Genomic DNA, 27,148 nt, shown 5'->3' with positions numbered 1-27,148 from the left:
TGATCACTGATGCCGATAAAGACGTGCTGCTTCTCCAAACGGTTGTTTATGAGAGGGTAGGGAGGAATAAATAAATAAGAAAAGCATTTTCAGCCTGCTGGAAAATCTTGATTAAATTGGTAGTTGTTTGGGAACATGGTAGCTTGTTTCCTTCTGTTATAAACTGGTGATTAGCTGGTTCATGTTGACCTGCGGAAAAAAACCAACAAACAGTAAACAGGCTAAAACCATTTTAACACAAGGTCAGCTACTAATAAGCCCAATCTAGTTTACGATTGTTAATGGCCAATTAAAAATAGGCTTACACTAGCTAATGTCAAATTAAATAACAATTCTCAGGCCTGTAGTTCAGAACTTGGCCCCTACATAAGCTTTTCAGTCCTTTTTGTTTTTACTGTGCCATCATAAATAGTGAAAATAACTAATAGAAGAAGGCACAAGTTTTAACAGTTTCCTAATTTTTTTTAATAATTCATAACAATAAATCTGTATTTTAAGAATAATTCTTTTTTATATTTCTTTACAATACAAAAATGCTAATCTTATAACATTATATAAACACTGTGATAACTTACAGTTTATATATTATATATATTATTGTAAGCACTCCGACAAAACTGTAAGAAAATATTTTTGTTACATCAAAAAGTGTGGTCACCATTCAACAAGTTAATCCTGCAATGCTTAGTGCTTAAAATATCACTAAAATGCAGTATTTTTATCTCATAATTAAATAGAAAATGATGCGTATAACTGCAAAAAGTTCACTTTTTAAGAGAAAAGAACCACCCTTTCCAATAGGCTGGCTACGAGCATAATTCTAAACAAGCTAATGATCATTTATACCAGCTTAATGACAATCTTAACTTGTTTACGGTTGGTACTGGCCGGCTTTATTCAACTGAAATCTTAAAATAATGACCATCCTAAACTTGCTTAAAAGATTAAAAAGTTACTAAAATAACATTATATTGTGTAATTAGTGTAATGTAATTTGTTTGTGCATTTTATGGGTAAAAACTAAACAAAAAAGCCTTTTTTTCCACATACCATACAGTATTACTGCTCTTCTTGCTCTGCCTTTTTGAAACTCTTACAAAATGTTTACAAAGCTCATCCATTTGAAAAGCTCTGTGTTCCGTGATTGGCAAGCAATACACTACCTGACAAAAGTCGTTGCCTATCCAAGTTTTCGAAACAACAAATAATAACTTGACTTCTAGTTGATTTTTATTTTTTTTGTAGGAAGTAGCTTACAGTATATGAAAGGCAAAGGCCTCTAGATTACATCTCTTTTACTAAAATAAAATATGATCATGCCTTGATTTTTAATTATTTAATTAGGACAGTAAGGTCGGACATTGCTTTGGCAAAAGTCTTGTGACTAAACAAAAATAATGTACAGTATAGAATATAAAGTCATCATGCAGTGGAAAAAAGAATGAATCCAATAGGTCTTCTGCAGTATTTGTGATGATTTGGATTCAACAGATGATTGATCATGAAAAATCTACCTTCTGTAACTTTTCCAAATGATCAACTAAGTGAAGTTATCATTTGTTGCTTCTACAACTGGGATTGACGACAAGACTTTTGTCAGGCAGTGTACAGTTTATTGTGATTGGCTGAATACCTCAACTGTGTGATGAAAAGGTTATACCATAACTTACAATACGAGGCTGAATCTGATCCAGAAAATACAGATCAACTCTTTTCAGCACAAATTAAAGAGTTCATCCAAAAATAGACTTTATCATCTTCTTTGGAACGCAAATTAATATATTTTAAATTTGAGAGCTCCCTCATCCTCCACAGACAACATCGGTCCTGAAATGTGCAGGAAATGATCCATAAGCATTTCGAAAACATTGCATGTCATGTCAAAGCTCTATGAATACATTTGTATGTCAAAATAACTGACACATTGCACTTTTCTTGGTTCAAAGCCATCACTTTGGGTGTCAAACGGCAAATAACCAATTCGGAACTAGATTGCATCTCCAAACCAGCTCTCAAACGGCAGAAAAAGAGCTAATATTGACCAGCTAGACCAAAGTAGTCACCATCTAATCCCACCCAGTGAGCTATTTTCCATCCTTAAATAATTAGCAGTCACCATGTTCCAAAACAAAGAAATATTAGAAAGTACAAAACAATTTTTGGTCCCCCTTTTTCCATCAGTCACTTTCTCTTCAAACACGGAAATGCACTGACTGTTGAGTGAAAATAAATAAGATGTGCAGTAAAGGAATAGAGATAGCCCTTCTCAGGAAGCATAGAGGCAAAGAATAAGAGTTAGATAAGCAAGACCTGCACTAGAGATGAAGCACAGAATGAGAATGAATGCAGCGCTCTGACCTTGTTGATCGGGCGAGAACGGATGAATGCATTTGTGATGGAGGTGAAGGGGATTGCCAATGGAGGGAGAGGGAGAGAGAAAAGAAGAGTGGTAGAGCAACTGGCCAGACACAGCGCACATACTCATGCATTAGTGTAGTAATCAGTCCTCAGCAGGGTGCATGGAGAGAATTGAATTAATTCCATATGCAGACAGTACTCCAGACACAAATGCGCACACACACACACGTGCACGTGCAATCACAGATGACGTTCCATACTACAGGCATTCCTTAGTGGTTTTGTACATGACAGATTACACTAAACACACATTCTCGCCGTATTTGTTCATGTTAAACAATTGAAGTTGTTGCATCATTTCACAATTTACACTGGTAATTGAAGCTGATAAATGCAAATTGGTTTTACATGCCTCAGGAATACATACAACGGATGAACGATCCATTTATATAATGGAAAGAAATATCATATACGCTGGCTGACTTGAAAATAACACTGTGTATCCTTTGTGCTTGTTTTCTGAACTGCTAGTTATAAATAATTTTATTATGTGGATTAGCCTAATTATTACATTGTTTTGTTTTTGCTTTTTGTCATAATCACATTTTTTTTTAATAATATAAAGGTTTTTTTTAAATAAAAACATATATTTTAGCATTATAGTGATTTATGTGAAATGCTCTGGTATGCATATATATATATATATATATATATATATATATATATATATATATATATATATATATATATATATATATATATATATATATATATATATATATATATATATATATATATATATATATATATACTACAAAATGTATTTTAACAACACTGTAAACAATTATTTGCTGCCTTAAATTTTTATGCTTATCTTATTTTAAAGTCTGCATGAACAGGAAGTGGCTGAAACTTTTATTTCAGTATGTTGATGTTACTTCCGACTGAATATTGTATTGTTAAGTGGCCTTACTTACACTGAAAAAATAAAAATAAAAATGATAAAAATAATAATAATAATAACCAAAATAATAATAATAATAATATTAATAATTCCTTACGTGCTTTTCTGGACACTCAAAGCACTTTACACATTTTTTTGGGGAAATCTTCTCATCCACCACCAGTATGCAGTATGGGTGTAAGGGATCACGGTTGATCCGTGATTTGTACGGATCACAACACACATTTCGGAACCCATGTGACCCGCTGATTAATATTTTTTTTTACTGGTAGATTAATCCTAAATGTGTAACAATCACAGAGAGATTGCCTCTTGCGTCATTCAGATCACATGTATGAAAGCATTTATAGGCTTTCCTGTAATATATGATGATGGAAGAAGTTGTGACTTACTTGTATCCCACATCAAGACCACCAGAAGGGTTTTATAATACAATATGAACACATGAAGTAAATTGTATGTATATATATATATATATATATATATATATATATATATATATATATATATATATATATATATATATATATATATATATATGTATATATATATATATATATATATATATATATATATATATATGTATATATATATATATATATATATATATATATATATATATATATATACACACACACACACACACACACACACACACTTAATATAAAATGGGACCAAATATGGAGTAGGGGTAGGGGCTTTTGTTTTTTGTGGATCATTGAGGGGTGTGGTTAATAATATTGTGGCTGAAGCTGTTAAACTGATCAGAAAAGGACCGTCGTTTCTAAACAAATAGTCTGACTTCGATCGAAGATTACCAAAACTGAAAAAAAATTATTGTACGAATTAATTGTTCACCTAAATCAAATCAAATCAGATCACTTTTATTGTCACATCATCAGCAGCACTTGTACTATGATGAGTGTAAAGCTTAAGTGCTGGCTCCAGACAGAGCAAAATACAACAACATACTCCAAAAAAATAAAACAATATACTATTAGCTATGTTGACAGCAATACATAAAAGACAATAAATACGTGAAAGACAATTCATACGTTAAGAAAAACACATGTTTCACTCAAGTAGGCACAGATAGACAAGTACGCAGTCAAAAAGGTGTTCGCATAGTTTGACTGTTGGCGGAAAATTATTGTAGCCAATATTGACAATAATTCACAGAAGAATAATTTGCAAAATAAACATTTTAAATTTGGATTTCACATGGACTATTATTCGATAATTTAATAAAAGAACACGTTTAATTTATCTCTTATTCTTTTTATATATATACTATGAAGTCACTTATTGTAACTAAGTATTTTGCTACGTATTGCGTTTCTCAAGAAGACATGCTATTTTAATAAATAATTACATCTATTTTTTAAATAGATTTTTATTTTATTACTTCCATTCCAAAGTTTTTTTAATGTAAAATATAATGCAGCCACCAACCACAAAACCAAAATCATCATTTCCATTTTAATGAAGCCTAGATCAAACCAAATCAATCTCTCCCTTATAAAGCAAGAGAATAAACACGACACTTCAGTCTTACTGGTAGAGGGGAACACGGTGGCTTCTGTATTTTTCTCTTCCTAGTTTGCTCTCCATAATTACCCGCTCATGCCGATCGCAGATTTCACACAGCTTCTGAATGATATAAAGACAGTCCGCAAAAGCAATCAAGTGCCATCAGGAAAACTGTGAGCTTGTGTAATATATCCAAAGGTTATGCGGTGTCAGTGCAGGAGATGAAACCGACGGAATTTACATTCATAACTTCCGGTGCGCATCATTTCAAGCCCTGACAGGGATCAAAAATCCTCCTCCACCACGCAATAAGCAGAAAGGCTTTGTCAGCAGGTAATAGCCGGCTGCAATTTTCTGCCTCCTCACTGTAGTTTATCACCTGATCCCAGCCGCAGTTTATCTGTGAACTTCACCATGCTTTTTTTTTTGGTCCAAGCAATCTATAGAACAGTCACTCAAGCGATCATTTAGCCAAAAACGAGCACGACACTCCGTCACCTCAGAGGCGCTAATCCCTTCTCTTCCTCCTGTCTTCTTCTCTCACGTCAACAGGGGCAGATGTGATTAATTTTGATGGGCAGGGGGTGATCTCTTACCGCTTCAAAATGAAGAAGATGAAGATTCTGAAGGACGTGATAGCCCTGAAGTTTAAAACATCTGAGAGTGAAGGGGTGATTCTGCACGGAGAGGGTCAACAGGGAGACTACATCACCTTGGAGTTGAGAAGAGGCCGACTTCTGCTGCAGATAAACCTCGGTAAAACTCAGACCTGACATCTACTGCACACTCTTAAAAATAAAGCTGCTTTATTGGCATCAATGGTTTCATTGAGAATATTTTAAGTCCATAGAACCTTTTTATTTCTATATATATATTATCATTATTATTATTTTTTTCTTGGTTCACACTTTATTTTGATGGTCTGTTTGTTGAATTTAAGTTACATTGAATCTATGGTCAGGGCCAATGTCCTGCAGATTTAGCTTTAACCCCAACTAAACACACCTGAACCAGCTAATTAAGCTCTATCTAGTTATCCATGAGGACCAAAATCGTCACTTCTGCTACGCTTGCCTTCATATTTGAGTCCAATATGGTCACACTCACAACCATAGCGAGTTTAAAAGAGACTAAATGAAATCGATATTTTGCTAAAGAACAAACAAAAACTGGTCATGATGCTTCTGTTAAATGTTAATAAAGATGTATGTTGTTTCACCTTAACAGATTTTAAGATTTAGATGAATCATTGACATTTAAAGAGATATTTACAGTACCCAAGTTATATGACTGTATGAGGGTATGTTTACAACACAACAATATCAATATATTAAAAAAGAAAAGGCGTTTTGGAGAAGCTCTGCTTAATGTTAAAATGAAAACCATTCACACAGATATTACACAGACACAAGGCCAGTAAATTTGTCAGCACTTGTGTAGTAGAGGTCGGGTGGGACTTATTTTTTTAGTCCCGCTCCCGCAAGGTTTTATTCTGCACCCGACGCTACCGCTGAATATTCTGCCTTTGTTCACCTGCTGCCTGCTTAAAATAATCTTCAACCCGTCCCGACTGTTCCTGCTAAATTTAGATCTGGTTTTCCGAAATCTCAAGTTTAAATTGGGTACTACCAAAAGAGAGAGATAACAGATAAAACTGTAGGTTGTCCAAGGATTGTAGGCTAAATGTCGGTTTTGTCTGCCCTTTTGTGATGAGACACGAGTGCCGCCTTAAACCTGAAATTTGTCTTGTGAATGCTAAAGGGTAAAACTTTTTTATATATTTGCATCTCTGACGCATGAAAAAGACTTCCATACATCAGACTTTCCTGATGTGGGTTTCCTGACAGTAAACTGACTATTTTCTAATGCAAGCTGAAGCACAGCGAATCTTCATTTTGCTCTACCATGTTGGTAAAGCCCGCTCTGAGGACCATCATGCACATGATGCGCGCACAGACTGTGTGAATAAAATGCACGTGCAGAAAGCACTGGTCATGCATTCAGCATGTGTTACAATCGTGAGCACTGGCTGTACCGGTGCTTCAATAAGAATGAGGAATTCACAGATATGCTGTTCCGAAATAATGTTGGGACTTGGGAATGCTATATTGTTAGCCCGCCCACTCCCCTTCAAATAACACAGAGTTACCGTCCAATACCACAATTTATTCGGAAATGATTCCCATGCCACAAAAAATCTGGTTGAGTTAGCAGTACAGCCACAGGAATGCAGAACTCTTACGTGCTTTACTTTACTTTCCAATACTTTACTGTACTTTTTTACTTTTTAATTTATTTTATTTTATTATTTTTAATTTATTATTCTATTTTAATAAATTTTTAGGCTACATTTGCTTTGCTTTGTTTTATATATTCAAAAAGGAGGCAACACCAAAGCTCCAAAAATGCAGATTTATTAAATTAAAAAAGGCTGACAAAACGTATAATGTTTTGAGCACACGGCTCTTCATCACAGTGGTTATCACAGTAAGTTGTTCCTTTTGTACACTTTCGGATAACATGTTATCTCACAACAAGATAAAATGAAAAAAAAAACACATTTATTAATTATACAACTTAGATATTCAAAACGAAAATATATACACAAAAACATGTCTGATGAACACTGTCTGAGGAAGAGCCATGTGCTCAAAACGTCACACACTTTGTGTCAACCTTTTTTAATTTAATAAATTTGTATTTTTGGAACTTCAGAGTTTCCTTTTTTGAATATATATATATATATATATATATATATATATATATATATATATATATATATATATATATATATATATATATATATATATATATATATATATATATATATATATATATATATATATATATATATATATATATATATATATATATATATATATATATATATATATATATAGGCGAGGCAGTGGCACAGTGGGTAGTGCTGTTGCCTCACAGCAAGAAGGTCGCTGGGTCGCTGGTTTGAATCTGCTGCATAAAAACTTGCTGGAAAAATTGGCGGTTCATACCGCTGTGGCAACCCTGGATTAATAAAGGGACTAAGCCAACAAGAAAATGAATGAATGAATAAATATATATATTGCATTTTTTGCTGTTTGGCTGAGCACCCAATTAAAGTGATGTGCCTGCTTTTGTACATTTTTTTTTCCTTACTTTGTTTTAAACATTTAATAAGTCAAATATTGTTGTTACAGGTGTTTCTGTTTCAGACAAATGCCTTTTATAATTACATTTTAAAATATAATCAAATAGTTAGAATTTAAGTAATTTCCCACTGTATTACTTTATGATTTAATAATTAAATAAACACATCCTTTGTGAGCACAAGCGACTGTTTTCAGCAACAACAAAAAGCCAAACAATAAATAAATATCTATAATATTATGGAGCCAATAATATGCCAAAACAAATTTGAATTTAACATGTGTTAATTTGAATTATTGATAATTGTAATTTAATAAATCTAAGTTTTTATATGCGTTATATTTATATTGTTTTGAATTAGAATTTCTTAATTTGAATTTTTTAACTTAAATATTGAACATCTGAAATTTTTACTGAATATTTTAAGGCTGAATTTTTTATAGACGTATTTTTTTCAAGATGAAGAAATTCAGACCATCAAATTCAAATATCCTAAAATTCAAAACCAAAAACTCTGATCGTGGAAATCAGATTTAGCATAAAGTAGGTATGGGGTCAACAGGAAAGAGTAAAGGATCACCGAAATTGATTCATGGTTATAGATAAATTAAAGGGTGCGAATTACATGGGTGAGGGCTTTGGGGGAGTCTGGAAACAGGTAAAATTCATTTTATTTTTTACCTACTTATAGCCTAATGTAAAATTAGGAAATGGAAAGTCAAATTCAAAGCATTTTTACCTTCATAAAAAAAAAAATCTGATTTATTTAATTACAATTGTCAGTAATTCAAATTAACACACTTCAAATTCAGATTGTTTTGGCATGTTATTAGCCCAATATAATCTTACCATCTTATTTATTCTGTTTACTTCTGTCTGTAGAACCCACAAAAAGAATATTTTAATTATTATATTATCATTTTTTCTCCTTATACAGTAGTTTAGGTGAGTTTGTTAAAAAACAAAATCTCTGATTTCCATTAATTTCCATAGAATATTGCACAGAATAAAGAACTTCGAAACAGCATGACTCGCCAAAAACAGGACATTCATTTTTTGCACAAATTATTAATTTAATATCATAGACCCGCATTGCAGGAAAACCTAGCCGGAGGGACAAGAAGTACTGATAGACTGTAAAACACAAAAGCCATTATCATGTGTATCATCGGGACATAAACATTTCATATCTTCGACAAAGACATTCTCAGATGTTCTTCCCATCAATACGCATTTTGCAATGAAGGTGAAGATATGGTGTGTCTGATATTAATGATCGTCTCCTATGTCTAATAAACTGCAGGAAGCAATCAGCACGGCTCCATCCTGGGCCATACATCAGTGACCAGCGGCAGTCTGCTGGACGATCATCATTGGCATTCTGTAGTAATTGAGCGCTACAGGAGAAATGTCAATTTCACCCTTGATCAGCACACTCAGCACTTCCGCACCAACGGGGAGTTTGACCACCTTGACCTGGACTATGAGGTACGACTGAGAAACTGAATGATTTATTGCTCTGAACTTCATTTAACAAGCAGGTGCATTATGGGATGCTACAGTTCAGGACGTAATGCTCCAAAATCCGTTCTTGTTCTGTATCTTCCTTAGAAATTATTAATTTCAAAAAGATATAGCTACATGGATGATATGACAGTGCAAGATTTCTATATTCCTATTTCCAATAGTTTCAAATATGTATAGTAGCGCTGGTTTTGTTGTATTATGTTATTTAATTCAACATAACTTGGCAAATTTGTTTTGTAACTACAATGGTTTTGCACATTATTTCTTGAAGAAAAAAGTCTTAACATGCAAACTCATCTGCTGGTGCTCAAGAAGGCACACAATGTATTATGAGGCAGAGTGCATACACTTGCTTTAATTGGATGATTAGGATAAACTGTACTTATTCGGATTTGTCTAAACATTAAAACAAACATAAGGCCAATACTTAAACAAAAGAAGTGCAAGAAAAAATGTTTTAGCTGAAATACAGTCATTTCACAATAGTTTTTAATTTATTTTTATTTTTATTATTTTTATAATTTTTTTTAATCTCAGCAATTAAAGGAAAATACATAATGGAAACCAACCTACTGTCTTTGAGTGGAAATACTATTCAGTGAAAATCTTGCCTGACTTGATTTGACTGAATATATATATTATTATTATTTTTTTTAATTTAATTCAATTTTACTTTATTAATTTTATTTTTTTTTTCATTTTATTTTATTTTATTTTTTTCATAAAAACACACACTTTAGAAATTATCTATAAATGAATAGTTTTCTGTATTTTGTAATTAATTTTTTCCATTTTTTTTTTTTTGCTTTTGAATTGCATTATGAGACCTTGATCTTTCTTCCAACAATTTATGGAGTTGAAATTTTGAAAAAATAAATAAATAAATAAAATAAAATAATATATATGTATATATATATATATATATATATATATATATATATATATATATATATATATATATATATATATATATATATATATATATATATATATATATATATATATATATATTAATTGACATTTTGAATAGTTTGAACTAATATATTGTCTGAGTTAGTATTGTAAATTATTCACCAAAAAATATAATTTTTAATACAAAATACTGTTTAAACCTACTAACATTCAATAAAAGTCACTATTAAACTGAGTAAACAATTCAACATCAAAAGTCGACAAAGCAGAGATCAGGGACCCATAATGTAATTCATAACCGTAAAAAAACTGAAAACACCCTTGGAAAAATATGAGAAAAAACTTAAACAATGCACAAACTGTTAATTTACAGATTTTTTACAGTGTTAATCAAAGGTTTAAATTTATGTCCTGATCCATTCAAATTAGCCAAAAAGCCTGATTTGGAGAAAAAAAAGAACTCCTGCATCATTAACACAACATATGCAGGTGTAAGCACAATTTTCAGCACGATAAGTCCAGTTTTACACTAGATCTTATTTCAATCCTACACAGGCTGCTAACAGTCTCAAAATAGAAGGTCTGTAATAATCTCCAAATCCTTGAAGGATTTCTGTATAGGTCTCCAATCAAACTGCAGCCGTCAATAAAGCTGTGTTGTCACACCTAGACGTTTTATCCTAGTAAGGTTCACTCTGCCATAAACTTTGTTTGCAGGGAGATTTGTGTCCCTTGTCATTTTTTTTTTACCACAGAGCACCTGCAGTCCACCAGGTTAATCCATTCTAATGATGTGTAGCAGGATATTAATGCAATCAAACGAAATGAGGGGAAATGTATTGGAAATTGATTTTGGTGAAGTAAAGAAAATGGCTGGAAAGCGAATGCTTGTCTATTCAATTGAGCTCAGACACTCCTGGAGCCACTGGATGCTACAGGGCTGGTTACAGCTCAGTTGGTCTGAGACAAATTGACCCCAATTAAAGTGAAAGTGTCTGATTAATTGAGCCGAGAACAGATCCAAAGTGGCGAGTCGTTTTCTGCCAGAGCACAGAAAGCATTTACAAACAATTGCGTTTATCGACTGTTGTGCTGAAAGCTCTAGTGCTCCTTTCTGGCGCTCAGTTTGACATTGCATGAATAATAGTGCTTAATAAGCATATTTCAATAGCTAGATATATTCTTATTTAACAAAATCTGTGTAATTTTACTCAGTTGTCACAAGTTGAAGATTTTGCAGCTGAAACAGCAGATTGTGTGTTTATAGTATATGCATCACATAATTTTTAAAGCTCTTTTTTTATTCATATGCAGTTTTGTTTTGGGCAAAATGTGCCTCTTTTTATTCCCAGTGGTAATAATTAAGATGATGATGATCATAAAAATAATAATAATAATTAATAAATAAAAAAATATACATACATGCATACATACATACATACATACATACATACATACATACATACATACTAGCATCATGTCTAGATCGATTATGTCCTCTTGCATCCAGGCCAGCCCGTGCCAGTCCTCCTGCACCCTGGCTCTCGGATGCTCTCCGTGAGCATTGCTCAAAACTTCGGGCTGCGGAGAGAATTTGGCGGAAAACTAAAAATCCTGCACATCTCTTAACATACCAAACTCTTTTGTCCTCTTTCTCAGCTGAGGTTACTTCTGCAAAGCAGACGTATTACCGTCTGAAAATCAACAATCCCACTAATCCTCGCCTACTTTTTAAAACATTTTCCTCCCTCCTCTATCCTCCTCCTCCACCCGCATCCTCCACACTTACTACTGATGACTTTGCTACATTCTTCTGCACCAAAACTGCAAAAATCAGTGCTCAATTTGCTGCACCTACAACAAACACGCAAGATACAACACCAACACCACACACACTCACCTCTTTTTCCCAGCTCTCTGAGTCTGAGGTGTCCAAACTCGTGCTATCTAGCCATGCAACCACCTGTCCACTCGATCCCATTCCCTCTCATCTCTTGCAAGCCATCTCTCCTGCAGTCATACCAACACTGACTCACATAATTAACACATCTCTTGACTCTGGTTTATTCCCCACTACATTTAAGCAGGCTAGGGTAACCCCACTGCTAAAGAAACCCAACCTGGACCATACGCTACTTGAAAACTACAGACCAGTATCCCTGCTTCCATTCATGGCCAAGATTCTGGAGAAAGTAGTGTTCAATCAAGTTCTGGACTTTCTTACTCAAAACAATCTCATGGACAACAAGCAATCCGGCTTTAAGAAAGGCCACTCAACTGAGACTGCCCTACTCTCGGTCGTGGAGGATCTCAGACTGGCTAAAGCAGACTCTAAATCATCAGTCCTCATTTTGCTGGACTTGTCAGCTGCTTTTGACACTGTCAACCACCAGATCCTGCTATCTACGCTTGAGTCACTGGGCGTTGCGGGCACTGTTATACAATGGTTCAGATCTTACCTCTCTGACAGGTCATTCAGGGTGTCTTGGAGGGGAGAGGTGTCCAACCTACAGCATCTAAACACTGTGGTACCTCAAGGCTCTGTTCTTGGGCCACTTCTCTTCTCCATCTACACATCATCTCTAGGACCAGTCATCCAGAGACATGGATTCTCCTACCACTGCTATGCTGATGATACCCAGCTATACCTCTCTTTTCATCCTGATGATCCCTCGGTTCCAGCTCGTATCTCAGCCTGCCTGTTGGATATTTCACACTGGATGAAAGATCATCATCTTCAGCTGAACCTCGCAAAAACGGAAATGCTTGTAGTTTCTGCCAACCCGACTCTACACCATAACTTTTCAATCCTGATGGATGGGGCAACCATTACTGCATCCAAAATGGTGAAAAGCCTTGGAGTAACGATTGATGACCAACTAAACTTCTCTGACCACATTTCTAGAACTGCTCGATCGTGCAGATTTGCACTCTATAACATCAGAAAGATCCGACCCTTCTTATCTGAACATGCAGCTCAACTCCTTGTTCAAGCTCTTGTTCTCTCCAAACTGGATTACTGCAACTCTCTACTAGCTGGGCTTCCAGCTAACTCTATCAAGCCTCTTCAACTGCTCCAGAATGCAGCAGCACGAGTTGTCTTCAATGAACCTAAACGAGCACATGTCACTCCGCTGCTAGTCCGTTTGCACTGGCTGCCAGTTGCTGCTCGCATCAAATTCAAAACTCTGATGTTTGCCTACAAAGTGACTTCTGGCCTAGCACCTTCTTATCTGCACTCACTTCTGCAGATCTATGTGCCCTCCAGAAACTTGCGTTCTGTGAATGAACGTCGCCTCGTGGTTCCATACCAAAGAGGGAAAAAATCACTTTCGCGAACGCTCACGCTCAATTTGCCCAGTTGGTGGAAGGAACTCCCTAACTGCATCAGAACAGCAGAGTCACTCGCTATTTTCAAGAAACGACTAAAAACTCAACTATTTAGTCTCCACTTCACTTCCTAATCTGCAATTGCCTCTTTGAATATCACACTAACTGTACAAAAAAAAAAAAAAAAAAAAAAACTACTAATACTTCCCTTCTTAGACTTTACAGACCTGAAACTTGCCTTTAGTACTTATTCATTGTTGCTCTTAGTTGTGTAAATTGCTTCCTTGTCCTCATTTGTAAGTCGCTTTGGATAAAAGCGTCTGCTAAATGACTAAATGTAAATGTAAATGTAAATGTAAATGTAATACATACATATATTAATTAATTAATTAATTAATTAATTAATTAATTAATAATAAACTCTAAATTATAATTTGCCATCTTAATACAATTTAATTAAAAAGTGTACTGTCTGGTGAATGTAAACATTGGCAAAATAAAAATAAGAAGAAACGTAAGTCATGGGTGAATATCTGAATGATGTACATTTCAAAATAAAAATAAAAAATAACATATATTGATACATCATAACATAACACTTAATAAAATCTACTGAATAATGTGCATTAAATAAATAATTGTTTAGCAATGCAGCCAATCGTCAATTATGAAATCTTGCTTAGCTTCACATTTACATTTTCATGAACCAGCATTAGCTTCAAAATAAACTGAACACAAAAAAGGATTTTTTATACATAAAAAAAAATTTATATGGCAAATATGAATCCAAGTAAAAAATGTAATACTTGGAAAAAACTTTCTGTTGTCATTCAACATGATATACTGCATTTATTTACAGAATAAAAAAAACAATATTTATATAAAAACAAACTGTGAGCTTATTTTAAAAAGCACAGTGCACTTTTTTTTGATTATTGAAAATTCTGGCTAATGAATAGGCAAACCCGAATAGTTTTAAGATTAGTAGCAAAGCATGAAAATTTAAAACTGCAATTAACAATAATTTGGTCTGTGCAGTGATGCTGTATTTTAATATCTCCTTAAACACTTCTTGTTCTAAATGTAACTGACATTTCTTGCTTATTTTTAGGCTCTATAGAAATACTAATTGACGGTTTGGTGTGTGCCATCTGTAAGTCAATGAATAAAATGTAATTTAGGAGACATCATCTTATATTATATAAGATGATAAATGTCATAGATAATTCTTATTCACGCTACCGGTCAAAAGTTTGGGGTCAGGTTTTTTTTTTTACATTTATTAAATGTAAAAAAATAAATAAATAAATAAAAGTTACATTTTTATTTATTATTCATTGCATGTAGTTTCAAATAAAATAATTGATCCGGTCATTATTGTTTTTATTACTTATTATTATCAATAATAATAAATATGATAAAAATAACAATGATAACTAATATTAGAGTGACTTCTGAAAGATCATGTGACTCTGAAGTAATAAAGCTGAAAATTCATCATTAAAATCAATTGAATAAATTATTAAATTAAATTATAAACTACTTTTAAAGAGTTATTTTATAGTGCAATAACATTTCACAATTTTACAATGTTTACTGTATTTTTTATTAAATAAATGAGCAGGATAAGCTTATTTTAAAACATTTAGAAATCCTACTGACCCCAAACATTTGACAGGTAGTATGTAATTGAAATTCAAATTAAATGTATTGGCATGACTTGCACAGTATTGCCAAAGCAATTATAAAACACATATAAAAAACAAGAATAGATCAGTAAAATAATTAAGTAAACAGGTACATATACATTATTCATTTATTCATTCCTTTTCGGCTTAGTCCCTTTTTTGTTAGTCCAATAGTCGCCGCAGCGGAATGAAGCGCCAACTTAACCAGCACATGTTTTACGCAGCAGATGCCCTTCCAGCTGCAACCCATCTCTGGGAAACATCCATACACATGTATTCACACTCACTGGCAATTTAGCTTACCCAAATCACCTGTACAGCATGTCTTTAGACTGGGGTAGGATAACGGAGCACCCGGAGGAAACCCAAGCGAACACAGGGAGAACATGCAACTACACACAGAAAAGCCAACTGACCCAGCCAAGGCTCGAGCACCGACCCTCTTGCTGTGAGGCGACAGCACTACCTACTGTGCCACCGCGTCGCCCCATATACATTATATACAAAGAGAGAAAAAAATGTTTATTAAAAAAGATAAAAGTATTTCAGACATAAAAAATAATAGTAAATAAAAAAACAATAATAATAAAATAAATGCACATAAATAAAAATAGAAAGATAATGGTAAAAATAACAATTATAATACATTTTTTACAACAGTATAAGAAATGCTCTTGCTTTAGGTTTGTGCATTGGCTGACAGATATATTTTGATGCTTGAAACCATACTTTTTGAAACATTTTTGCAACACACTGTCTATAACTTGCACTCTGAGATTTGTTTATTCTATCAATTTTTTTATTTATTTTCCCAAAATAGTTACTTTGAAGCAAAGTGTGACCGAATTAGTCTCTAATCTTTAACTGACTAATTTACATGACACTTTACTCTGGCAGTCCACCACCATGCATGATAAATGTATATCACATATAACAGCGAAGACCTGCATTCATTTGCTTTGACACAAAACTCATTTTATCCGACATGTGGAAAATTCACTCTGACATACAAAGCGCATTTTTAGCATAAACACGGCTTATCACTTGTCTCATATGCATTTCTAACACGGGAACATTTAACACAGTTTAGTAGATTAAGGAGGCGACTCCGCTCAACCGCCGACACGTCTTACCCCTCTCCCTTTATGCATTGTTCTTAGGGTGTAATGCTTTATTGTAATGCTTTGTCTATTTTTATCTGTCTCATGTCTAATTGCTCCATTTAGCTGACTTTTGGAGGAATGCCGTATTCCGGAAAGCCAGTCATAGGAGGAAGAAGAAATTTCAAAGGCTGCATGGAAAGCATCAACTACAATGGAGAAAACATCACTGACTTGGCCAGAAGAAAGAAACTGGACACGTCTAGCTTTGTGAGTGTATTCCCTTGACAAACAGCTGCATATACTGAGCGCATACGTTTCCTGTTCATGACAGTTGAGTGCATATTTAACATGTTTGGGTGGGTTGTTTTCGCCTGGAGGGTTTTGTGGAGGTGTGTGACCATGAAGAGCTGAGCAAGGTTGATGCTTCAGAATGTGATATTGATGGAGCTCGCATTTTCAACCTCATATCTATGCTGTAAGGATCCATTTCATTTGTTTCGACAAGCTGATGGGAATGTTAATCATCTACACCGATTTGATGACTGTTGTCAGCGCTGATAATAATCTAATTTCCTCCGACTGTGATATTACAAAGAATGCTTTAATTGCACATCATCTCCAATACGCATATCAGTGTTCTGCGCTTCATTAATGGAACAGTAAACAAAAAGAGATACACTGTCTTTTCTGATGAAAACTGCAGTCTTTATCTCTGTTGTAGAGTTACACTAGCACATCGTGTCACGGAACATCAAGCAAGTGGTGTTAAATCTAAATTTGTTTCAATTAGATTAGCATATTTTTGTTACAGAGATTGGATTTTGGCAAATAAACCAATCGTGTTTGTGCATGTCATTCCAAACCGTTATTGTCAGGTTCAAACTACACAATTTTGTCCTGGATTTGGACGTTTTAAACTTAAAATAGATTTTTTTATTTCATACAGTGTGTCATAAAAGCAGGGTTCATCCACATTTTTACTACTAAAATTCCATGACTTTTCCAAGACTTTTCCAGAACTTTTCATGATGTAATGTTTCATGTAATGTCTATACATGGTAAATAATAAGAAAAACAATGACGTTTAAATTTATTACAGCATATCATAGAACACAACAATCTAATATGTTTAAATGTGTTTATGTATTGGTTTTCATAATGCTTACACAACACTAACAATGTGAGAGCAATTTTTGGCCAAGGACAGAAAAAAAGTAAAGACAACTAAACTATATTCAAGTCAGGGCTGCACAATATATCGTTTCAGCATCGATATCGCAATGTGTGCATCAGCAATAGTCACATCACAGGATATGCAATGTTGGGATCATAGTTTAATATAGAGTTTAATCATAATGGAGTAAGTTTATTATCTGCATGCATTTTTAAAGAGATAGTTCACACAAAAATTACCCACCATTTTCATTACACCCTTCACTTGTTTCAAACATTTATGAGTTTTCTTTTTTATAAATAAACACAAAAAGAATATAATCTAATAATATCTATAGTACTGAAACAAGTGAAGTGTGAGTAAATCTTTGAGTTTAATCTTTGAGAAAACTGTGACTGTATAAAGTGAGCTTTATGGCCTGTGACTGTGTGAACATTTCAATATTTTAAACCGCATGATCTGACCCTTTCACAGACGTAAAAGACAAACATTTCTAACCTAATAAATATCACATTCCTTCTGCACAAATGATGTTAAGAACTCAATTAATGTTGATGGGTTCAAAATGTGTTATACTGACTTGGGTTGGGTACCAAAACCCAGTACCAATATGACACCGGTACCTGTGTAACTAATATGCACCAGACCGATCAGCATATGAATTTCAGTGCCTAATATCCGTGCCACTGGTGCTGCAACAAGGACATAAGAAGCATAAAGGGGTACATCAAAGACACATATGTACATGTTGTGTCACACCATTTCTAAACATTTAATTCTAAACATCTTTAAGGGATACAGGCACCATTGTCGATGTTAGGCATTTGTTCTTGTTGCGTAGCGAGATATTGAAGGCAATGCGTGTAGTGTGGCGCATCTGGTGAGCGATTCCCTTCAGATTCATCCACACACATGATTGCATTCATCAAATGTGCTTAAACTAAACATTTTTAAGACAATACTCTGATTTAAAGTCTATCATTTAAACAGCGACGTTTGATTAAAGGACCACAGACAACCAAGTCATGAAATGCTTTTTCTTTCCTTTCGGTGTGCAGTATCAAATTCCTTTAAAACAACACTCTTCAAGCTGTGCTTTTATTAATTAAAATGATTAAAATGTATATTTTTACATACATTATTCAAAAGTTTTTATAGAGTCATCTACCATAATTTTGTGGCTCAAACTATTGATTCAGACATCGTTTTGGCACCAGTACCATTTTAAAAATATCGATATAGCACCGATAAATAATCCCAAACAATACTAAACCCTAATACTGACCCAGTTAGACCAGGCATATTCAGTTAAAGGGCCATGAAACCCCCTCGTTTCAGCAGGGTGTTTTCACACCTCTACTTTGGAAAAAGCCAGAAAAGTGGGCGTGTTTAGGGGGGAGTGTCGGAGTAGCAAAAGAGGGATGGTGTGGGAGTGTCTATTTGACCATGCGCTGAGTTTTAGAGTCAAAACACACACACATACACACACAGGGGAGAAAGTGACTGTATTTACATGGACATCTGTAATCGAATTATTTGCCAAATTATTAAATGGTGGACTTTAGCTGCAGTTTGGCACTTTCTTTCAGGGAATTCATTCGTGCCCCTCGTGACAAACAAGATATTTGATTCGAGGAACTGCTCTAAGAGTGTATTTTTCATGCAATGTTTGATACCGCATGGCGAATGAGAGAAAAAAATTAACTCTGCATTTCTCTGTAACTTAGATGCACTCGGCAGGTAAGCCGCGTGTGTTATTCCGGTCACAAAATGCAGTGAAAATCCTACACGACTGTAATAGTTTAGTTGTGGTGCTAACATGTTTACACTCGGAGCAATAGTTAGTTCGATACGAACAAACTGAATAAACAAAGAGCACTGCTCGCTCACTTACCAAATCTGTAGAGAGAGGACAATCCACAGCAACAAGAGGTCCAAGAGGTCCAAGCTAAACTTTTGACAATTTTTTTTTAAATGGTTATAAATTTTCATCTGAGCAGTAGCAGTAATACTATCTGAAGAAAAGAAAAGAAAAAAAGTCAAAATAGTCATCAGAGATTAATATATTGGGCTCTGAGAGCCAGAGATGTGATGAAATATCTCATCAGCTGAGTCCAAGTGGATATGAATATTAAAAGATAAGAAGTTTGATCAGGCTATTAAAAGTTTTACATTTAGATAGGTCAGAAAGCCATGTGACAATATTATAAAGGGATTCAAGGTTTTCCTCTTCAAGTGTGGATTAAAAAAAATATATATTTTGCTTCAAATAAGTAGAATTAGATCTAAACATTATCTTAGATCTTTCTAACATTATGATCAAACACTTATATTGTCATATATAAGTACATTTCCCCAGTGATATGAATTATGGAATATTCTGATCATGCTGATTAAAAATGCTAAACATCCTGTCACAGCTCATTTAAACAAACAAAAAGATAATTTAAGGCTGACCAATACATCATTTGAGCATTTATATCACAATGACCATGTTATTTTACGCTTGATTGTTTCTTTTCTGCACCTAAATACTATTGATCTCTCCAGAACCGTAAAGCACTGTTTATTGAACTGTTATACTTTATTCCATTGTATTTACAGTATATATGCTTGTAAGTTGTTATACTCTATGTAAACACCTTTCATAGAAAAATACTTAATCATCCCAATCGATCTAAATGAATAAAAAAATTCCAAATGGAGCTATTCAAATCATTAGATTTCTATTGCTAAATATATCGCAGAATATCAAAAATCATAAGGTCAGATATTTCAGCCCTATTGTGATGCATTTTATTGAAAGCATCTGTTTTTCTCACTGAGTTTGTTGCGGTTGTTAAAACAAATCATGCATGTTTGGTCCTTGTGGGAATGAAGCAACACACATAATGCTGAAAGGCCCTTTAAAAGCATGTTTGGGTCTAGATATAAATAATAGAAGATATAGTACCAAAGAAACGTTACCAAAAACGACCCTGAGCACTTGTGGTTTGGACTGCTGTGTTGTTTTGACTTGTTTAGAATCAGTAAAAGGATGCTACAGTACATTTGACAGTATGTGTCATACTCTTATTTTGGAATCAGGATCTGGATTGTGTGTTTTTTTTTTTTTTTTTTTTTTTTTGAGGACGCCTGATTTAGACATTTTCCTAAATATTTTTTCTCTTTTTTTTTCATTTTCCCTAAAACGTAACAAAGTCACACCAATTTGGAACCAGACGACAATGAGTAAATGGTGACAGAATTCTCTTTTTTTACCCAAACTGTCCATTTTTATTACAGTAAAAATAGTGTGATTCTCCTACTTTCCAAACCTGACATGTGTCTACCATAGACAGCCTTTGAATTATTATTCATGTCTGAAGGATTATATTCAAGGTTGATAAAACACATCATATGGGCGGAGGTTCTCTTATGAAGCGCTGAGAAAGGCTGAGTGCACTTTTCTATTTCATTGTGATGAGACTGATTAAGTTCTCTATATTTGAAATAAGGCTGAAGTGCATTTGGGGCCTCGGAATTACCATTTAGAAGGACGCGGAGTTAGAGAGTCATGAATAAAAGCCCTCATCGTTGCTTCCCCGTGCCCCTTTTCCAGCTTCAGAAATCTGCCGTTTGGTGGGGAACTTGCTGTAACAGCAGTTTGAGAGATCTTTTTTTAAGCCCGTGTTCGGCATGAAAGGTCCTCAACCATTTCAGACGCAGGTTTATTTTGTAGTCACTTTATTTGCAGCTATGTATTAAAGATGTTGAATGTGAGAAATTTAGTATACAGTGTGTTGCATCAAATTAGCTGCTGTACAATAGACATCTATTTTGCACAAACCCTGCATAGAACAGGAGTTATCTGCTGGGTATAACTGCTTTTAACAGGTTTTATCAACCATCTTGGCCAGGTTGGGAGATTAAATGAGAGATTAAATCATGTTTGATACATTATGGAACAAGTTGTATAGCCATCTTAATTTATTTAATGGCTGTGCACACAATACAATATGATTAATTTAATTTCCAGTGAAAGTACTCTTAAATCAATATTTATTTGAAAAGCAAAATTACATAAAAAGGCAAATTAAATTAAATTAAATTAAATTAAATTAAATTAAATTAAATTAAAATATTTGCAGGGGAGTTTACCGTTTAATTAAGATAGGACAGTTGAGATTACAGACAGGAAAGCAGAAAAAGGGGTAGGGTCGCAAAGGACCTCAAGAAGGGAATCGAACTCAAGTTGCTGTAAGCACTATGGTGCTATATGTTGATACTTAACCACTAGGCTATTGTCGCCAACTTTTAATGAATGTTTTAAAATTCCCAAGCAAATGCATTTTGATATTTTGATATTTTTATTGGAAAACAAGACAAAAATTCATTTATTTATTAATTTATTTATTCATTAATTAATTTATTTATTTAGTGGTTCATTGATTAATTCATTCATTTATTAATTCATTCATTCATTCATTCATTCTGTGTCTAAATGCCATATAACTCAAAACAAAACAAAATTTGTGTTTTTTCATAGAATAATGCATTGTTTATTGCAAATTGTTGTCCTTTTAATTTTTATTCATAATTTTTTTATACTATGTACCATTGTAAGTGTTAATTGAAACAACTCGTCTCAACAACCTATCCACCACATTAAGAGGTGGAAAGAGTACTGAGAAATCCTTCTCAACTAAAAGTTCCAATACCTGCCCAAAATAATGCAAGTAAAGTAAAAATCAGTTGTAAATATTACTCAAAGTGTAATTAAAAAGTAGCCCTTTCAAAAGAACTCATGAGTAGTGAGTATTATGCTGTAAAAAAGCTGATGCATGTGAATGTAATTAGTGGATGTGTGTGTAAACGTAACATTCTGTAGTGCATTTAGTTATTGTTTAAGGCCATTTCAGTCATCACACAGTTACGCCAGATTTCACCAAGTCTAACATCTATGTTGATCCTGGAACAACATTCCATTCAGCCAATCAGAATTATTGGATATTTTTTACTATTTTATGTTAAATTTAGGTTTACGGTTAGATTCATGCACTGTTATCCAATATTCCATTCTGACTCTGGGAATAATGTACAGTTATGGTTGGGTTTAGGGGTAGGGATAGCTACAATATGAATCACATTTTCAAACACAAACAATGTTCCAGGATCAACATAATAGATGTTTTAATAATAATATTTGTTACACCACTGGCTACATGATATAGACCAATCGAAAACAACAACCATCAATTCTCATTCTATATTTCCTGCTGTTTCAATAATATATATAAATCAGAAGTTGTAGTATATTGCAACCTCCACTTCATTTTAACCATCTTAGTAGTTTTCATGGTGCACAAACATGAATGACTTTTAATTGTATTGTATCATGCCTCATTTCAGCGCAACTTGACTTTCTCCTGCGTGGACACACACACGTTCCCCGTCTTCTTCAATGGCACCAGCTTTCTTCAGCTGCCAGGGAGGAGGGACCACAATATGGTTTCTGTTGGATTCCAGTTTCGTTCCTGGAACCCCAGCGGCCTGCTCCTGTTTAGCTCCTTGGCAGATGGAATGCTGGAATTGGCTCTAAACGATGGAAAAGTCACAGCACACATTAACGTCACCCAGCAGAAAAACATGCGTGTGGACATTGCGTCAGGTGAGCTGACATTCTTCCCCCACATAAACTCAATTGCTATTACATACAGATCTCATAAAGTTTCATCAGCCTCTTCTTTAAAAAATCTGTTGTTTTTCTAGTATAGCACCACCTGGTTGATAATATACTTAATATTTCAGTTTTTGTACAAATTTACAAAGTGCATGATCAATCAACACTATTTGTAGCAATGTGGTGAGGTTGCATCACGTTGCAGAACTAAATTTAATGTGCAGGTTTTTTCTTTTAGAGCTTAACTTCGAAATGTAATTGCAAACGCAATCTGTTTAAATTTTCTAGTCATTTGAGTGTGCCATATTGTGAAAAGACTGTACCATTCCAAGGTGGAAAAGCACAGCTAGGTGAGCGTTGTTTTTGAGTGCACAGTACCACTGTATGGAGAAGATGCTTTTTGGTCCTGAAGGTAACATTCATGGATGGATGATTGGATGGATGGATGGATGGATGGATGGATAGATGATAGATGGATAGATAGATAGATAGATAGATAGATAGATAGATAGATAGATAGATAGATAGATAGATAGATAGATCGATAGATAGATAGATAGATAGATAGATAGATAGATAGATAGATAGATAGATAGATAGATAGATAGATAGATAGATAGATAGATAGATAGATAGTATGGTACATGGATGGATTGATGGATGGATAGATTTTTTTTATTTACGTGCTTTTTGCATTTTTATAAAACTACAACAAAAGAGAAAGAGAAAAAAAACAATACAATAATAATACTGTACATACAAAACACAATACATACAATACTAACCTTTGACTGAAAAACAGAACACAGAGGGACAAATGAAAAACATTCAAATACATTTTCTCAAAAGTCTTGTAAATTAGGACACAACCATATCAAGTGGGTTAAGGGTCATTCTGCTGTTTTACACCTGTTACAGAGTGGAGAAACCAGAGGAAAAATCTTATGCAGTTTCTACTCATATACAGTTGAAGTCAGAATTATTAGCGCCCTGAATTATTAGCGCCCCTGTTTATTTTTTTCCCCAATTTCTGTTCTGTTCTGGGAAGATTGTTTCAGCACATTTTTAAGCATAATAGTTTTAAAAACTTATTTCTAATAACTGATTTATTTTATCTTTTCCATGATGACAGTAAATAATATTTTACTAGATATTTTTCAAGACACTTCTATACAGCTTAAAGTGACATTAAAAGGCTTAATTAGGTTAATTAGGTGAACTAGGAAGGTTAGAGTAATTAGTCAAGTTATTGTATAACGATGGTTTGTTCTGTAGATTATCAAAAAAAAAATTAGCTTAAGGTGAGGCAGCGGCACAGTAGGTAGTGCTGTCACCTCACAGCAAGAAGGTTGCCAGGTCGCTGGTTCGATCCCCTGCGTTTCTGTGTGGAGTTTGCATGTTCTCCCTGCCTTTGTGTGGGTTTCCTCCGGGTGCTCCGGTTTCCCCCACAGTCCAAAGACATGCGGTACAGGTGAATTGGGTAGGCTAAATTGTCCATAGTGTATGAGTGTGTGTGTGAATGTGTGTGTGGATGTTTCCCAGAGATGGGTTGCGGCTGGAAGGGCATCCACTGCGTAATAAACTTGCTGGATAAGTTGGCGGTTCATTCTGCTGTGGCGACCCCGGATTAATAAAGGGACTAAGCCGACAAGAAAATGAATGAATGAATGAATGAAGTTAGCTTAAAGGGTCTAATAATTTTGTCCCAAAAATAGTGTTTAAAAAATTAATAACTGCTTTTATTATAGCCAAAATAAAACAAATAAGACTTTCTCCAGAAGAAAAAAAATATTATCAGACATACTTTAAAAATTTCATTGCTCTGTTAAAAATTATTTGGGAAATATTTAAAAAAGAAAATCAAAATCACAAGGGGGCTAATAATTCTGACTTCAACTGTAAGTATTGTGCTTATTAAAATTAGCCAAGCTTTTATTTTGTAAAAAAAAAGCAAATAAAATGTATTAAAGTTTACTTCAAGAAAAGTGATGTGCCATAGCAAAGTAGTGTTTATTTTGACCTTAAAGATTAGATAAGAGTAAACTTTGACCTTTTTCCACCTTATTTTTTATTTTTTTTTATTTTTTTGTAAACAAATAGCAAAGGGGCTAATAGTGGTGCCTTATTTTCTCTTTAGTTTTGATATGCAGTCTGCTGTCTATCGCGTGTAACTCTAGAGGCTCACAGATGGCTTTAGCCCAGGGCTGCCCAAACTTTTTCATATGAAGGACCAAATCCCAAATATCATTGAGAGCTGTGGGCCGAAGACAAATTTACCTAACTAACTATTTTACATTAAAGTTGCCATGGGTAATTTGCTAATTCAGTTCATAATATGGATAGATAGAAAACATTACTTTGAATTGTATTAACTTATGCAACATAACTATTAATAAAAACAATCACATTTGTAACAGTCTGCTCTTGCCTTGAGTCGCTCACCAAAGTCTCTGATTAATTTATACCATTTAAATTGAAACATTTAATTTCGGTTTGCTTTTTTCGTAGCTGAACAATAAAACAAATAGGAGATTACATACAATCTCCAAACCATCCACATCTTTCTCCCTCTCTTATCAGATGGCATGGTGGGCCAAATCAAAAGTTATCATGGGCAGTTTGGGCATCTCTGCTTTAGACAGAATCCCTTCTTTAGCAGTGTCAACACCAAAATGCTTAAGTTCTATATATGAAGGGGAAATCTAGGTGAAAACTGCTTGTTTGTGCAAAACATTTTTTTACCTGACTGTTTACAAGCTTAGGTAATTCAAAACTGGATTCAAGCTGTACCCGCATTTTATGAAAGATGGTTCTAAGGTTTTATTTATGTATAAATACATATTTGTATTTATAAACAATGCATTTTTGCTTTGTTTCATTTGACAACAGTTAGCAATTGCCAGTTTTCGTTCATTTGTGTTTTGAATTGGATCCTCATCCTTCATGTTCAGAGCTGTGTTTGCAATTGTCTTGTTGTCAATTTACACACTAACCAGCTCAGAAACGGCAGCTGAGCATTTGTTAAATACACCGTTGTCAGTTTTTATCAAAGATGTTTGTTTGAATATATATTAAATTGATAATGGCAGGATGCAATGTCAAGCAATGATAAATTGTATGCAGTGATTATATGAGCAGGAGATGGCCTGTCGCTATCTCACATTTTGTCATCATAATGTGGAAACCGCTTCAAATACCCCTTTATGTCAGTCATACAGACCAATGTCAGCAGAAGCAGGAGGTTGGGTTGAGTGCTGCGTGTGTGTGTGTGTTGCATTGGCTTAGCTACACTTCAAGAGCGGATTGGTATTCCTGATATTGCATCCACATAGAGGGATGGTAGACCAGCGGCTCATTTAAAGGTATATGAGGAGAAATGGCTCACTGTGGACTGATGTCTTTTTAAAGGGCAAAAGAGGTGTTTATTTACACTACCACTGAGAAATTTACTATAGTAAGTTATAGACTTTTCATAAAGACCCAAAATACATATCAACTTGTATAAAATGGACATTTAATGTAATCTTTTTGGTAAAAAAAATAAATAAATAAAAATAAAAGAATAATATGAAAATGATGTACAACGAAGTGATGATGTGACTATGATGGCCAATCCGTGCACATATCACATCATTGTCGCAAATTGACTTGTTTCCAGGCTTTTCTTCAGCTTAATAGTTGTCCTTAATTGTTGACATAAGAATTGTCTTTGTCAGCATTAGCCCAAAGACACCTATAGACATTCTAGACACT

The 27,148-nt window shown here is 34.0% G+C and overlaps 1 protein-coding gene across 4 annotated transcripts in view; it reads left to right on the top strand.

Annotated features, from left to right (window-relative positions):
- cntnap2a (contactin associated protein 2a) overlaps positions 1–27,148 on the top strand; it is a 743,992-nt gene that overhangs the window by 319,532 nt on the left and 397,312 nt on the right. For all 4 annotated transcript variants that reach the window (XR_015524505.2, XR_015524506.1, XM_087308738.1 and 1 more), the window contains 4 exon segments: positions 5,405–5,608; positions 9,303–9,487; positions 16,683–16,826; positions 23,125–23,383. Coding sequence is in view for 2 of the 4 variants with exons in the window: in XM_087308738.1 (XP_087164864.1) it covers positions 5,405–5,608; positions 9,303–9,487; positions 16,683–16,826; positions 23,125–23,383 (792 nt within the window). In the remaining 2 variants the exon portion in view is untranslated.

This window comes from Danio rerio, chromosome 24 (genome assembly GCF_052040795.2).
Source record: "Danio rerio strain M-AB ecotype USA chromosome 24, GRCz13ab, whole genome shotgun sequence".
Classification (NCBI taxonomy): domain Eukaryota; kingdom Metazoa; phylum Chordata; class Actinopteri; order Cypriniformes; family Danionidae; genus Danio; species Danio rerio.
This window is presented reverse-complemented; position numbering and strand designations above follow the sequence as displayed.